The 17,628-nt window shown below is 35.6% G+C and overlaps 2 protein-coding genes across 4 annotated transcripts in view; one reads left to right on the top strand and one right to left on the bottom strand.

Annotated features, from left to right (window-relative positions):
• LOC128992749 (acetyl-CoA acetyltransferase, cytosolic) lies at positions 1-11,761 on the bottom strand. The gene is made up of 8 exons (XM_054416480.1): positions 11,644-11,761; positions 9,410-9,531; positions 8,618-8,730; positions 5,784-5,983; positions 4,706-4,935; positions 3,011-3,196; positions 2,115-2,277; positions 1-1,761 (listed from the first exon to the last, which is right to left on the bottom strand). The coding sequence occupies exons 1-8, from the start codon at positions 11,693-11,695 to the stop codon at positions 1,640-1,642; spliced, it is 1,188 nt and encodes a 395-aa protein (XP_054272455.1). The 5' UTR covers positions 11,696-11,761; the 3' UTR covers positions 1-1,639.
• Positions 11,762-13,947: 2,186 nt separating this feature from the next.
• The window catches only part of LOC128991277 (ensconsin-like), a 221,286-nt gene continuing 217,605 nt past the window's right edge, over positions 13,948-17,628 (top strand). For 2 of the 3 annotated variants that reach the window (XM_054414024.1, XM_054414028.1), the window contains exon 1: positions 13,949-14,059. In XM_054414024.1, coding sequence (XP_054269999.1) covers positions 14,014-14,059 — 46 coding nt within the window. In that variant the 5' untranslated portion in view covers positions 13,949-14,013. Of the gene's footprint in view, positions 14,060-17,628 lie in introns of all 3 variants that reach the window. The other variant, XM_054414021.1, reaches the window with a different exon arrangement.

A 17,628-nucleotide genomic window follows, 5' to 3' on the forward strand; every position in this document is an offset into this window, starting at 1 on the left:
GTTAACAACTAAAAACCATAAAATATCTTAACAATAATAAGAAATACTGTTAACATTAAAATATAATATTAGCCTAATAAAGAATATAATTAATAAGTAAAAATGCCTTACGATAAAAATCTCAACAAAAAGTTAACAAGTTATGAAAAACATAGGTCCAACTATAACAATAACTAATATATCAACACCTTAAATACACAGTCCTAGAATAAAATTATTATTGTCATCATACGATAAAGCTGTATCTGTATTTGGTGTTTAATCATTTGGTAAATAGCTAAAACGGTAATAGATCATAAGAGCAGACAAACAGATCCTAGACAAAACTATTAAAAATATTGAGGCAAAAAATTCAGTGTGTTGTACCATTGACTATGGGCATTGAAGCCGTTTCACCCCCATTGTACGGAGCATTTATGAAAATATTTATGATCACTATGTTGATAATGAATACTACTGAACTAATATCTCATAGTCCACGTTTTTCAAAACGTACGTATTCCTACCTCTTCCATCTTAAGTGTTGATAATTTTCATCAGAGGTTAATCGACTCGTTATTATAACACAGCGAAAATAAATTAAAGAATTTCAAGAGGACTTATTGATACTAAAACCGTAAATCAAAATTAAATAGACACCACTGATTTGTACATTTTACAATGAAGCCAAAAGAATTACATAATCTGACTTTTGCAAATTCTATTAAATGAATCTTCCTATCAAACTGAATCATAAATCTCAACTTCAAGGATCAGAGCGATTCCGACTTACAAAGATGGATCGAAATACCACCAACCAACGGATATGGCCAAATCAAACATTTAATAAGTTAATATCCATAGTCAATGGTGAGATACATATTCATGATCACCATAAATGGCATTTTTTATTTGAGTGATTGTCATATTTTTATATGATTCTAAAAATAACTAAGAGCTATTAACTAAATTGCTACATTTAATCAGAATATAAAAAAGAGCTACTAATAAAATCCTGTTTTACAGGAAACTATTCTAAACAATGCTAATACAAATGAGTTTCTAATTTATCTACAGTAGTTATAAAAGTTAAGCACAATGATAGTAAAATCAAGATCTTTATAGAGGTCTTTTAATAAATACTAAATGTAGCGTGTTCTAGACAAATTTACAAAAATAGATTCATTTCCATGCAGGTCTAAAGACTTAGATTATGTCAATAGACACACTGCACATTATCACAATTTAGTGCTTAAAAGCGTTATGCATATTCATACATTGTATGTACTGTAAATATTAAATCAAATAAAGACATTTAGAATAGGCCTGCAATTAATAGGCGGTGTAAGCAATAGCACCATGCAGTTTAAAGGAAGAAACGCAATATGTTGAACCACCAACAGTGACAAATTTAGGCCTCATTTTCAGCCTAAACTTACAATACTCAAATAATATTACGTAAATAAATCAATACTTAAAACAAGAATAAATTAAACAACAAAAATGTTGCTTGTGTAAAACGCTATCGTATATAAAGTTGTAATTATCTCCTTACCGATAATGTAAAAAATACTTGATACAGCCAACACTTTTGATAGGTATGGGCTGTGTAGGTCTACTTGAATACTGTCAAATGGATATGATTGTTGCTATGAACCAATCAGCAGTTTCGTTCCACAGCCATTGCAATACCCATTCCCCCTCCGACACACAGTGCTGCCACTCCACGCTTGCCTCCCGTGCGACGTAAACCATACAGCAGTGTTACCAACACTCGGGCACCTGTCGCAAACAAATAGCAATGAGGAGTTAGCTCTGAGAATCCACAACATTTTGAACTTTGTCAGTTTTTAACTGTCATCTTTCCAATCCTACCGTATCTCTGGAGACTAAACTTGTAGGAAATATAGGAGTTGTCAAGTAACTTTTTATCATGTATCTACAAGTTCCTGGGTTCAAATCTTCTCAATTAAGATAGCTGAACACTATCCATTTCCAACAGAACTAAAAAATATTTTGTTTTACTTTTTCCTAGATTGCTTAAACCTACAGTTGTTAAAATATGCATTTGCAAATAATAGCATAACATTATTACCGCCTAAATGTAAGGCCCCTTCGCTTTATAGTTTTGTTACCTGAAGCCCCAACGGGATGTCCCAGTGCAATAGCTCCACCGCTGATGTTAACTTTCCCTGAGTCTAGTCCCAATTCCCTCACCACCGCCACAGACTGAGCGGCAAACGCTTCGTTTAGCTCGTACAAGTCTACTTCATCCTTGTTCCAACCTGCTTTCTCCAACTGAAATGGCGTGGAAACAAAAACTTGTCAGATGAATGAAATGATGTATGACATCTAGGTATACTTAGCAGTTACCTCAAAACTTTAAACTGCAAACCCAGCTATTACAACTATTGGTCAGCCCCTCACTAGCGCGGTCTTCTCTACCTCCAGAGACCAACTGGCAACTGCATCTTAAGCAGCAAACTCTGTTAGGTTCAATTGAACTTATTGTACTAAAACAGTTGTCATTGGGGTTTAGGTAGTTGGTACCTTAAATAAATAATAGGCCTTCAATCTGGAGTCTAAGTACTGTAGTTTGTACCGGTACCCTATTTATAATTTATAATTATAACTATTTATAATTCAAACCTGGCGACAGCTTAAATATTGGAGTGGAATATCTATTCCCCAGTACGCTGTAACGCTATACAGTTATAGATAATTCTGAAGGAGGAAAGTACACTTCTACAATGGAAAGGTGAGAGAATAGCAAGTTGCAGATATATGACATCCTTGATTTGAGCATGGTGGAGATGTGTTTCCTCCAGGATCCGCATAAAATCTTCGTAACTATCCAACTATAGATCTGGACAGCATAGTGAACCAAGGTGTTTAGACAGGGTATTGTGCACCAGTGTACAACACCCGGCTTAGGATGCAGACCCAATCCTAGATTCACCATCTGTCCAGAACTATTTATTGTTTATCTCCTATTGTCCAGTCTTAGCAATATAAACTTATATACACTTACCACTGATCTGACAGCAGGCACAGGACCAATCCCCATGATCTTAGGATCCACCCCGGCCTGAGCGTAGGCTACCACCCTAGCCAATGGCGTCAACCCTCTCAGCTTAGCTTCCTCGGCCAACATCAGCACCACAGCTGCTGCTCCGTCATTGATACCAGACGCATTGCCTGCTGTCACAGTACCATCCTGAAAATAATATTTGGTTACAAATTTGTTTAATCTAGTACAATACACGATTATTCGAGCCCCGGTTATCTGAACCCTAGGGTTATCCGAGGTTGTTATTGGCCCTAGGCCTAAATATATTTTTTATTTTCAATCGCAAAACAATAATTGTGATGTGGAAAGCAAATAGGGACCTCTTGTCAGGAATTTTCGATTTTGAGTTAAATATACACATTTAATTTCTTATTAAATTCCTAACTAGCCTACTTGGTGCATAAACCTAGAAAATTAAAATACTCAGTAGGCCTACTGATACTAGGTTGTCTGCCAAATGTTGGCAAGCTGGACAAGCCGTATACAGAACGTAAACAATAGCATCAGTATTTCTCATCACAATGTTTTGATGTAGACATGATTGTAATTTTACAAAATGTTATTTTGAACTAGAAGGATTTACTTTATTGTACCGTTTCAAATAATTACTTTCAAGACCATTGCAGGAGTGTTGAGCATCTTTCCCTAATATTTTCTTCAATAACACAACCTTATTAAAAAAAAGAATATAAATTAAAATTACGTTTGATAATTTTTCATGGGATACAATTATCGTTAAAAAATATATTTGGAAAATATTTGACTTATCAATGTGGTTCCGGCCAACAAACCCTAAACTCAAAATCTATGCGAACTCTGTGTTATACGAGATTCTCGGTAACCGAGGTAATCTCGGGTCTAATATCCCAGTCACTATCTATATTAGGTCTGATGACGGTTGAGATGTATAATCAAAAAGCATCAACCACTGAACACATGTTAGGCCTACAGAGGGTTGATCAACCTTCTTCTGACAACCGAGTATAGTGAAATGTACACTGTAGCGGATATGTCAATAAAACTCCTTATGCCAAGCTTTGAGCCATTGTACTTTTTAAGAGCCATTGTACCTTTTAAAAGTTTAAACATGTATACAGTTAGTAAACTCTTAATATCTGCATACCCCTCTCCATCCGCTCTCCGACGTCTTTCTTATATTTAGTGGCAACGGAGCTCTGTGGCTGAGTTAACAATGATCGTGAATAAGCTATTACCGTAGGTCTCATGGTAAGACCTAGACCACGGACCACTTCACTTTTTTGATTCAATGTCCCCAGAAGCCAAAAAAATCATCCTTTCAAATTCAGATAAATATAGGCTATAGGCCTACAGTACGTGTGTGCGTCCGTTAGCACAACAATTTGAGTAAAAATCATGCGATTTTCATTGAGTTCGGAACAAATATATAAACCTTTGTTTATTCACACAAGTTTGCAGACCAGCATGGGAACAAGGTTCTTTAATGTAAAAGTTGGGTTTTCCCATTTTCCTCTCAAAATATACAATTTTGCTGTTTCTTTCCAAACTATTCTGTAAAATATAAAAAAAATAATTTAATATATCAAAATGTTGCTATACACCAAATGGTTAAGGAGGAAATTGCACTCTCTAAAATTTACACAATTTAGCCTACTAATATGTAAATAATTGGTTCACCTTAATAAAAGCGGGCCTCAATTTTGCCAAAGCTTCCAAGTTGGTTCCGTGTTTTGGATATTCATCTTGTGATACTTGTTTGTCTCCTTTATGGTTCTTGATCACAACAGGTACGATTTCCTCGGAGAAATAACCTTCTTTCTGCGCCTTTTCAGCTCGGTTCTGAGATTCCATCGCATATTTATCTTGCTCTTCTCTCGAGATGGAATACTGTTTGGCCAAGTTTTCCGCTGTAACATAAAAAAATTCATCCTCTTCAAAACTTCTAATCATCTGTTTAATAGCTCGTAAGCAGTTTTCCCAGAGAATCTGCCCACAATAACTTACTTTTACCAATTTATTGACCAAAGTAAACTGATTATATTTTAATAAAATTCTAACCCACCGCAGATGTGTACCGGTATCAAATAACTTAATTATTTTGATACAAAAACATTTTAACCCTCAAGAATTGAGAAAAAGGTGGTTTCTTTGAATAGTTAAAACCACATAGGGTCTACATTACATTATTGATCTATTAAGGTAATTTTTGAGGTTATAACTATTTGTTATACAACCGCACAATATTAGCAGGTGGAACCAAACTTAATCAAAAGGAGGATACTATACGAATGTTCAGGATACTTTCCTGAACAGCTCAGCAATAGAGTAAGCAATAGAGTAGGAATTTCTAGGAAGAAATGAGAAAAATAATTAGCATTTTGGATGCGATATGAGTTTTAACACATTGATAGCTGTCCCGTAGCTTTTTTCTGGATGTCAACCGATGTGAGGTGGCGATTCGACGGCTTACTGCCTCAGATTGTGAATGGATAGGCTTATTTATATTCATTATATTTTATTTCTTTATAATTTTGGCTCAATATGATGTGAGTACTTTGAATAGTTGAGAAATAAACCTCAGTACTTAAAAGCCAAAGTCTGAAACGACTTAGTAAAGAACTGTTTTAAATTATTTTTAATTTACAAAAACATTAATTAGTATACATATTTGACTTGTGAAACTTAACAATTAACCGAAAGTAGTAGAAAGAGAGTATCAAGATAGAAAACCATAACCAATCTCACATTAATTTACCGGTTTCACCCATGTGGATGTTGTGAAAGGCGTCAGTGAGGCCGTCAGAAACCATGTGATCTACGAGAGTGGAGTTTCCGAGTTTGACTCCGACACGGAGGTGCGTGAAGTGTGGAGTCTGACTCATAGACTCTTGACCTCCACAAACGCAGACCTTGGCATCTCCCGCAGCTAGAGACTGACATCCTGCCACAACAGCTCTGCAACAAACGTGATGTCAAGCGCCAATAACAATAACATGCCACACAAAACACAACTTTCCTTTCATTCTTTTCTCTACCTTGTTTAAAAGGCAGCAGCCTATTTAAAATACCCCCGCCGCAGCAAACCTGCAGACTAAGCAAATTTCAACTCGTCTTATTACATTTTTGCTCAAATATTTCCATAAATAAGACATATTTTTATTCCCTATTTAAATAACATTAGATTTAACGAGTGCTTAGGTTTGCTGCTACGGGGAAGGTAAAAAGTGTTTTTTGACTATACGTCAATATAGTATAGGATGAAATAAATAAATTTGCCAAATTTTATTAAGGAACGCGGCAGCGTTCCGCCCCGCCAAGTCCCCCAGCGGTACACAGCTGCTGCAGTGTATATATACATGACGTGACAAAGTGGCTTTTTTACTCGTCTATAGCTCTGAAGAAACAAAAGCTATTAAAATAATTGTTCATCCACTGGATAGGGGCAATCATTCTTGGCAAAATAAAAAAAAGAATTTAAAAAAAGGTTGTGTTTGAGCCAAGAAAAACTAGTTTGAAAATTCACAAATTTTCCGTGTTCTCCTTCTTCTCCTTAAATGTTGACGGACCTACAGCCCAAACCACTGGCTCAATTTTAATGTTTTTTATGTTGTTTGAAAGCCCTTAGCGTGTAGATGTGCCTTTTGAGGGTCACAAGTCGGTGCGTTGACCCATAAACCCTTGGCAAGCCCTCAAAGTACGATTTTGGCCCATTTAAATAACATGGGATTATCAAAACAAAACAAAAGAAGGATCAGATGCGATTAAATCTCAATTAATTTAAAATGTTAGAGAAATTCATAGGATCAGCTGAAAAATTATTTTAAAACTTTTATAAAGTATTTTTTTCAGGTATACCGAATGATTTGAGCTACTTACTATATAAAATTACTTAGAGCAGTGATATTCCCCGATACTTTCCATTGAAAAATGCAGTGTACCGATGGTACACTGGTACAGCAGCTCGTCATTTTTAACAGTTTAATACTACTTATCAAAACATATGAAACCTAGGAACTTGAAACTTAGTACTAGTACTAAGGTTAGTTTTAACATTGTTTCTTCATAATATTGCCAAAATTTATTTAACTAAATAAGGTTAGTTTTATGTTTTGATACACTAAAACAAATAAAACAATCGGGAAAATCCGTCTACGTATGTTAAACAAGCAAAAAAGTGAATGTAAAAAGTGATATGTAAATTTAGGATAAAAATGAGTTTTTCAATATTTGTTTTGCCCTATGCTATTTCTAACAAACCTAATCTGTTTGATTACATTTTTACTTCTCTAATAAGGGCTCAATTTACACTAGTCTTTAGATATACGGGTTTAATTATCGGAACACTTATGTAACACCAATGCATTTTATGTGTAGTTGTGCCCTGGTCTATATATAAGAGAAAAGAGGATTTTTATTTTAACTGTTAATTTTCTACAAAAATAAATACAATCTAACAAAAAACCACTAAGTGGTAACACTTCCCCCGCCAAGTCAGCAACCCAAAAAAGACAATAAATCACCACTTTTCCGCCAAGTCAAACAATGTAATGTATGTAAGTTTGGCCACTTGGCGGCAGACTTTTGCTTGATCACTTTAAAAAATACCATAAAATTAGTTTCATTGAGCAAGTATCTCTCCCAATAGTACATTGCTAGATGAGAGCTCATTTTACAAAATTTGACCTTATTTGTGTCACATTTCATAAAATCATAATAGTGATGGTTTTATATTTACTGATTACCTCAAAATTATTATACTTAGTTGGACTAATTAATTAGAGAAGTTGATTTGTGAAATTATCCACCAACGTAACTTTAATGAAAAAAAAAACAAGCAAAAGTCTGCCGCCAAGTGGCCAAACTTACATACATTACATTGTTTTACTTGGCGGAAAAGTGGTGATTTATTGTCTTTTTTGGGTTGCTGACTTGGCGGGGGAAGTGTTACCACTTAGTGGTTTTTTTTTTAGATCAATATATATCCATAAACAAGTAAACTACAACAATTTTCATTTTCTCCATAAGAATAACATGGGCATTTTAAATTACACTATTTTTTAATTTTCTCCGTGACCGTTAGGCATACAACAGCACTTCAATATACTAAATTATTTCTTTTTTTAAGCTCTACAAAACGGTCTAAACAGAAATTGCAAAATTTTTTATTTTTAGGGTCAAAAATGGGAAAATCCCATTTTTACCCCATAAAACCCCCCATAAACCCCCGTTCCCATAGTCCGATCATGCTGGTTCGCGAACTCGTTCGAATAAACGTAGGTTTACACGTTTTCATCAAAATCGGATAATTTTTGCTCGAGTTATCGCGCTAACGGACACATATATAAATATATATATATATATGAATTTGAACGATTAGTGTTTTTGGCCTCTGGGGACATCAAAATGAAAAAGTAAATCGGTCCCGCGCCCAGGTCTTACCATGAGACCTACGGTAATAGCTACTTCCCTATAGGGAAATTCGCTAAAAACAAACTGCTTTTTCAGTCTCATCAAAAATTGCAGTAAAAAAAACTACTGTCTTCATGATGATGATGAAATAGTTAAAATGATATAGAAGATACAACATACTTAAGCCCCGAGCCACAAAGCATGTTGACACCGTAAGCTGGGACACTGTAGGGGAGACCAGCCTTCACAGCAGCTTGACGAGCTGGATTCTGTCCTTCGCCTGCTGTTAAGGCCTGTGAGCAAATATTTCATTGTTATTTCCTACAATATAGTATGTCACAATAATAACTTTTCCTACAGTTACCTAACAATGTACATGTTCTCTCACTGATTTGAGAAAGCAAAGTGGCCAATTCGCTCACCACTAATTACTTTGTCTCACTCCAGATTTGCAACGTGAAGGCACGAAAAAGTGAGCGTGTAACATGCAGACAAGGTCGTATGCACGCGGAATACGTTGGCAGCACTGGCTGTAAATCAGCTGGTCAGCTGTTGTACTGTTGTATCATTAAATGTCATATTAAAAGTTCACTTCTGTGTAAAAATATGTTACGTTTCTTTACCAATTTATTTGTTTTATGGCAACTGTAGGAAAAATATAATGTGCAACTCGAGTGCAATGTGCAATTGCCTCACTCGAGAAACCATTCCTTGTAAGTATTTCTCTCGAGTGAGTCAATTGCTCACTTTGCTCACTAGTTGCACAAATAACTATAGTACTAAATATACTGCTGTCGTCAAAAGGCTTTAAGTTGAGTCAACAACCTCATGAACAAAATACTCCCACCCCAGCAAACCTGCAGAGTAGGCAAATTTCAATTTGTCTGATTAAGTTAATTGGATTTTTTCAATTTTTTTCTGTAAACAAGACATAGCCTATTTGTTCACCATTTAAATAATTATTAAACATACCTGTCCAAAAATTACTTCTGATACATCAACAGGTTTTAAGTTGGCTCGGTCCAAAACTTCCTTGATAACGACACTTCCTAAATCGTGAGACTTGAGAGCTGACAGAGAGCCACAAAATGAACCTAAAAATCATATCAACATTGTAAAAAAGATGAGATATAATTTCAATTTGGGATAGGAAAGTTAGCTGTAGTAAATGGAGTGTATGTACCTTGTAGTGACCTTGTGACTTTGTTACTGACTAATACCAGCTGTTTCATTAGCCAGGACCATTTATTAAAAGTTTAATGATCAAGGACAGCTGAGTTCAGTTTCGAGCCATCAAAAAGCTTTACACTTTTCTCAGGGTCAAAAAAACTACCTTTTGATTACTAGGTGAGCACTACTGAGCTTACCTATACTTATAATTAATTGCTAACGTGAGAAGTTAAAAAAACGTTATTGAAAGCTAATAAAAGTTTTTCAAGCATATTTTTGTACTTTGTTTTGATGTACTTAAACAGCACCTATTCTGATAGGTAATTTGGAATCATTCTTATTAAATGGCACAAAGACTGCATTTTTTATGCTGTGCCTAGTGTAGGCTAAAAAAATAAATTTTAAGAACATAACAGTTACATTTACATTGTATTTACATTCTGGAAGTCCTCGCTTTCCTTAAGTCAAATTATTCTCATTTTCACACCACAACCATATAAAACCACCCACTCATATCATCTGCTTCGCAATACTTTCAATCTGAGAATTCCAGCTCATTCAACCACATTCTATGAAAGACATCTAAATTATAATGCCATTAACACTTATACCGAAACCCCGGACGGACAGGCTCATGGGAATTTTCAAAAACACATATTGGCAAAATTGTTTACTTGGGGAATGGAATTCCCCAATACTTTACCGCCTTTTCCTCCCCTACCTGTTGATATATTTTTTAATTTTGCGTAGGTGCCGTGACCTTGACAGGTTGTCTGTTCATAACATGCCCGTCTCAGAAGCCCAGCGTTAGTGTATTTTAAAGCAGGGTCTCACAGGCCCAGGGTTTCAGTTTGTGTGTTTCTAAGCGGGGTCCATTATTTTCAAATGGGGTCTCACAGACCGGAGGTTTCGTTTAGCGTCAGCCTGGGTAGGGTTTCGGTATTAGTGTTAAACTGTTCAATGCTCTCCCTCTTCAAATCAAGTCCACATCAGACCCGGGATGCTTCAAAAGGCACTTGAGGTAATTTCTCGCCGACGAACAGTCCTCTCATGAATTTAAATTTATATTTTAAGTTAGTTAATAGGCTAGTTATTTTTAGTACTGTAGGTAAATTTGACTTGGCTAATACATTTGTAATGTTGATTTAGCTAAACAAATGAGTTAGCCTATTGAGTTAAAACCAAGACTAGGCTACACGGGTAGACTTTCGTATGATTTGGCACAGACAACCAAATGAAAATATCGATTATTCTATTGTTCCATTTGATATATTGTTTGGTTAATTAGGTTAGGATAACCTTACTTAACTAACCAAAAGATATAGGCCCAGGCTATCGAGTAATCGATAACGATATATCGGGTAATCAATAACGATATGTTGAGTAATAGATAACGATATATCAAGTAATCGATATATATTTTCATTCGGTTGTTTGTGCCAACAGAAGTGCACCTGAATTAATTAAGTTATGGGTACAGTTTCTTAACTGGGCTAAGTTATGCTAATATCGATTGAAACTATCGAATTTAAAATATTGATTAATAATCAATATTTTTAAATACATCTATTATAAAATAAAACTATAACCTAACCTAACTAACCAAACTTGTTGATGGTGAAAAAATCGCAAAAATCAAACGTTTACTAATCGAATCGATAGTTTCGATCGATATTAACGTAGCCCAGTTAAGAAACTGTACCCCAAACTTTTATTAAATTGCTGCAATGTTTATAGGGGCTAGGGTAAAACTTGGTAGCCTACACTTTCAGTTAGCCTAAACCCTTGAACCAATTCTGTTTAACTTAGATATAAGTTGACCAACCAAACTATGACAGTTTAATAAGGAAGATTGGAAATCTAAAAATTGATTATTTATTGAAAGATAGGTATAAAAAAGGCCTACTTACAAATGGAAGAATTGTTCCCTTTGATAACCTAAAAGTTAGGTTATGTTTGGGATTTTATTGAAGACTTAAATGCTAGGATTAAATTAAATTTTATCCGAGGCATAGGCTATCTAAGTTTCAAGTTACCTATTGGTGTTCGTGCTGCTGAGATAATTACTATTTCCTTTTCCATTTTCATTTAGTTCGTTTTGCTTGGGTGAGAAAGTTAATAATATAGGTTAGGAGGGTCAAACAAACACGTCACACGTCACCAACACCAAGCACAAGCAAGAACGAACAAAACAAGAACAAACAAAACAAGAGAAAAGAGAAACAATGGAAATGGATTCGATCGATGGGTAATGTTGGATGGATGATAGACCGAACAGAGCGGAGGGAGAGACAGACGAACATAGCACCTAGGAGGATTAAACATTAAGGAGAGGGCACGCGAATAGGAATACACGTGTTGCGGTGAAGCCAGCTTTAGCAGAACACTAGAGGGGCACGCGGAGCCGTAGAGTGGCAAAAAGCCTCGGCTATAACATGGGAGAGATAGGGAAAAATGCGACGCGCGCTGTTTCGAATTAAAATTGCCGCTAAACTAAAACACCTGTGTTATTCACCGATGGCATTCTTAAAGTAAATTAAATTTCCTATCGAACAGTGTCAATCATTCCTATAAAAAATATTATTTATTATTTATTATTGAAGATCAAAGTTGAAAGAATTGACCTGGACTTTGAACATATGATTACTTTAATTAAGTTTTTGAAAAAAATAGGATGTATCTACACAAGTTAACAATTTATTCGTGTTCCTTAAGAGTTTCTCGAAATAAAAAATATATATTTACCTATATTTAAAAGTGGTATTTAGAAAAATAATTACAATAAAGTTTTCTTATAATTTTTCCAGTTTATAAACCAATCTTACTAATAATAGTTTAAAATGAAAATTTTAATTCGGGTGATGAAATACATTTTAAATTTGCACTTTTCATAGTTTTCTCGATTTGTTAATATAATTTTTTACTAGTTTTAAGTCATTTATGTGCTAGGCAGGTGATTTTAAATAGCCAAAGTTAAGAAAAAAATGCAAAGCCGCTCTAACTTTTTTTACACCAACAGCCGTTACAATTAAATTACAATCATAAAAAGTAAAACACTTTCTTGGCAATCAAATTCTTGATTTTTTTAATATCATATTGAACTACATTTGATATGTTTACCTAAAGAAACTTCGAGTAAAAAGTGTAAATGTTCAACAATCATCGCGTCTTCTGACCGCCAAAGTGCGCTTATCATTCTTTTAAAGGATTAAAACTAATTTTATTTCTCTTTAAGAAAATGTTGAAATACACATACAGTACTAATCATGATTTGAGTTTTAATTTATGAAAAGTAAAATCCATTGGTGATATGGCGGTATTTGAACCCGGGACCCCATGAACCGGAGTCTCGCGCTCTGGTTAGAGTATTATAAATAATACACAATACAAGTATGGTAAAAAATAAAAACAAGGACAACGAATTCCAAAAAATAAGTCATCCTTGTGTAAATTACTCACCTTTGAACGTACTATTGGTTCATAAATATGACTTTTCTCTTAATAGGTTCCTAATATTACGGTTAGAATTTGACTTTTTAATTTTCGTAGCATGATGAAGTCTAATTTTTAAATAGTTAATTGACATTTCTGTTACCAAATCTTCCAGTAACGCATACAGCGCAGTATGAGAGGGGGGCGGGAAAGTAGTGCTGCCTCCCCCCTCCCCAGTACGCTGGCTTCAACGAAACTACAGCGTGTCCTCTCCTTAATGTTTAATCCTCCTAGCATAGCACAGTGTTTCCATACGACCAAAAAAATAATCCCGCTTACAGGGTCGAAAAATCCCGTTTTATCCCGCTTTTTAATCAGTGAAAAATCCCGTTTTATCCCGCATGATTTTTTTGGTACAATTCCTAGTATTAAACTTTACGTATCATTTTTATAAGTTCTTTAAACATCACTATTATATTTTGCTACAGTATTCAAACAATTTGAGTTAGTTTTTCTCTAAAATTGGGTAGAAAAAAAATAAAAATAGTCGTCACAGCCGAAAATCCCGTTTTATCCCGCATCCCGTTCAAGGTCTAAAAATCCCGTTTTCGGGATAATAATCCCGCGAATGGAAACACTGACATAGCATTGGGTTGGACGCTGAGGGAGGATTCGAGGATTGAGGAATGTGGGCTTTGTCAGAAGTTAAAACCAAAATACTGTAAAAAAAACACCACATTCCATTATTCCAAAAACTTATGTCATATATAAAACATACATGTGCTGTTCCTCGTGTCCATATGAAAAAAATGATCATTCGTTTCGTTTGAAAATTTTTATGCAGTCGGGTTTGAGTTCAGGAACAAGGAATATGAACCGCCACGGAGGGGAACGTTAGCAGGGGAACTCGGGAATATGAACTTTTAGTTAGAACCCAGAATTCTGTTCGGTAATTGGCAAGTGATTGGTGTAAAATGGCTGAAATTCAGGACGTGGGTGCTGGACTTCCGAATTCTCAAGGTAAAATCTTGTCATTTGCTATGGAAAATTGGTTTTTGGTTGAATGAACTAGTGATAAAAGTATATTCTTGATAAATCTTATGTAATATTAAATCTATGTCGTCAGTTCCCCTATGCTTAAAATGCACCGCCCCTGTCCCAGATATTTTTCGTTAACCGTTTAGTCATTTATTGAAATTAATATTTTTATATGATTTTAAATTTAATTATAGTTAAATATAGTTTTAAATATCTATTTGTAAGTTCAATTTAATTATGACAATCCGCTGTCAATAAGAGGTTTTCATCCTCGTCAATATTTTCCAACAAATTCTAACCCGTATTTTGAGGTGTCTCTTGTGAGCAGAAGACAAAATCATTAAAGATGGAATATTCGACATTTCGATGTCCAATCATTCTCATGATTTGATTAATGTAATTTGAAACTCATCTGTAAGTTACTGTTCTTGTAAAACTCGCCATCAATTCTAAAGTAGACTATGTGATCCAAGGTCAAGTCGCATGATCGACAAAACTGAATTTGTAGTTTGATTTTGGGTTATTGACCTTGTAACCTTAAACTTAGCCGAAACGTTGCTGACTCTTTAACTCTCCTATATGTCACATCTCCTATGCTAAGTGAAGGGATCCATCAAGTGTAGTCAGTGACGTAGCCAGGGGGGGGGTCCTGGGGGTCCGGACCCCCCCCTTCTGGTCTTAAATATAATATATTTTGTTAAATTAAATGTAGAATTATATAGTCATACTGTATTGACGTTGGGATTGATTATTTTCAATGCCAAGAGAGCTAAAAAAGACCGTTTTAGGGTCTATATTTTTAAAAATTTTCCCGGACCCCCCCCCCTTTACCGTGACTCCCCGGTCGGTCGACCCCCCCTATTTTGAAATCCTGGCTACGTTACTGGTGTAGTTGTGAACTAACTTAGGCCTACTCACTTTCCCCCAGTTTAGGCCTTAGTTAGTGTTTGGTTACTTAAACTTAATTCAAGTTAGCTTGTCCCGTAAAAAAAAAAAAAAAAAACTTGCGTTATTGAAATCAAATTGTAATAAAGCATGGTCAGGTAAACGAAAAACACGTTCATCAAGCAATTTGTGTGAGCGGTGCAGCCCCCACGTGATGTAAGTTAGCTGTGCGAACTGGACGAGTTTACGCCTCCGGGTTGCACACACTTTCCTTTTTACGCCTTGGGAGAAATCGGTGACTTCAAGTTTTAATACGTGTGGGTGAAAAGAAACAAAACTATTGTTGATTGAAGAACTAGGCTAAGTTACTGGTAAACTTACAGTAAATCGAAACTAAACATTGACTATTAGCAAAATTGATTAACTTTGAAATATACGTTTGAGAATGAATACTTAGATTAGGTTAGTAGAGCTTTGTGAATGAATCAAACTGGGATTTTGTCTTACAACATTTTACAAACAAGTTTACAACAAAGTTTTAAGGCTGCTCTTGAAAGTTCTGTAGGCCTAACTGATGTCTGTAGGCCTGTTTTTTTTTATTTTCTTAAAAATTCCTGACCTTTGTTGAATTAAGCTTAATGATCTATCAAAACCAAATGTCGCTGACCTTTCCATAATCTGACTATATTTCGGTTCCTATCCTCTAGATTGGTTACAAAAAGATTGTTTGGGTGCTGTTGTATTTTTAGCCCTTTAAAACTATGGCTACAATAACTGGCTGGGTAGCAGAGTGCATAGTGCTCGGCCTCGCCTAACAATACCGGATCAATCCTGAGTACACGCCTAGAATCTTTTTCATGTTCGGAAACTCTGCACCCAGCTCTCCCCTGATCACTGGGCTTTAAATAAATGATCGTGGCTATTGAAACATATGATCTTAAGAAACAAGCTGCATGTCGTCTCACACTTTCTACAATCATCCTTTATTCATATTTGAGTTAAATTAGCACCTAAGTGGGGTCCCCATCTCATTGGATAATGATAATAAATGCTAGTCTGTATGTTACGTGGTGTAGTTGAATAATAGCTAACTCGTCCATCCAACTGTAGGAAATGCGTCTTTTTCCTTGTTAAATGTCATATCAAATGATTTTCCTGATCAATTAGGCTTCAACATTTTTAAAGATGAGTTTTAAGTCCATCCATAGTTATCTTTTTGGTTTGTTTAAGACTTTGGTTAGTCAAGTGCCTGGGTAAAAATACCGTGTTCTACTTTGTGTTTTGACGACCTGAGTGCTTTGGACAGGGAAATCCATTTCACGTTTGGGTACTGCAAGGAATTGCAACATGAGATTAATAACATATGGAATAGCTCGCTCTATCTTATCAGTTGTTGTCTGCTTGTTATCTCAATCCCAGTGATTTTGGTTGTTGAACTGACAGTTTCACCTGACATTACTAGTATGTTCACAGAGTTATGTAATAACTTAACTCAATTTGTTTTGATTTACTATCTGCATGACACATATATGTTATGTTAACTTATATATCTCAAGTATTGTAAACAATGCATACTTACTTAACTAATAAACTGTTTGAAGCTTTGTCTGATTTCTGAAAATCTATATGGCCTAAAACAAAACTAAAACCTTGGTACCTAGCTAAACCCCCCTCCCCCACGTCTTCCTCTACCATTTCTTATTTCCTCCACCCTCAGTCATGGTTTTCTCTCTGCTATATGCGTAACTTAGTGTGAGTTGATCTCTACTATTTATTCTAAATAGCCTTGCCAAATAAAACAGCCCCTGCCACAGCACACCTGCAGACTAAGCAGATTTAAATTTGCCTGATTTGAATATCTATATATTAATTACGTAAGCCGATTCTTTTCGTCAAAATTGTGGGCGGCTGGGAATTCGTAGAAAGACGGGAGAGGGCTCAAATTAAAGGTCTTGATCCCGTGACGGCGGGAAAAATAGTGAAATTCACAAAATCTTAACACAAAATTAACTTATTTACAACGTAAAATGTTCTCCATAAGAATATAAGGCACTAGCTGTAACCCGCGGGCTTTGCCCCGTTTAACTTCTTAATTTTCAAGATGATCTCGTTCGCATGGCTCAATCACGTCCTGGTTGAAGTTCGTTCGCTACGCTCACTCACCTTTGGGTTGGAGCTCGTTCGCTACGCTCACTCACCTTTAGGTTGGAGCTTGTTCGCTACGCTCACTAACCTTTAGGTTGGAGCTCGTTCGCTGCGCTCACTTGCCTTCAGGTTAGCTCATTCGCTACGCTCACTTGCCTTCAGGTTAGCTCGTTCGCTACGCTAACTCGCCTCCAGGTTGAAGTTTGTTCGCTACGCTCACTCACCTTTTGGTTGCAAATTAGCTGTTGTCATAAATGTAAAAGAAATAATAGTGCTGCACCCTGTTGGTAATGGCGCCCTTTGCGGTCGAATGGCGAGTATAGGTCGCCGCCCGCCATTTTGCCGACTGCCCAAAAATGGCAACCTACAAGGACCCAAAAAAAAAAAAAAATTCAAAAATCAAAAAAGTTAATTTTTTTAGTCGAATGGCGAGTATAGGTGACCTCAACGGTTACTCTTAGAAAACAATTTGGAAATAAAGATGAAGTAGGTTCGTACAGGTATTTGTTCATTAAGTACTT

This window comes from Macrosteles quadrilineatus, unplaced genomic scaffold (assembly GCF_028750875.1).
Source record: "Macrosteles quadrilineatus isolate MER2022 unplaced genomic scaffold, UCM_ALF_1.0 Scaffold_4__1_contigs__length_99947679, whole genome shotgun sequence".
NCBI classification, from domain to species: domain Eukaryota; kingdom Metazoa; phylum Arthropoda; class Insecta; order Hemiptera; family Cicadellidae; genus Macrosteles; species Macrosteles quadrilineatus.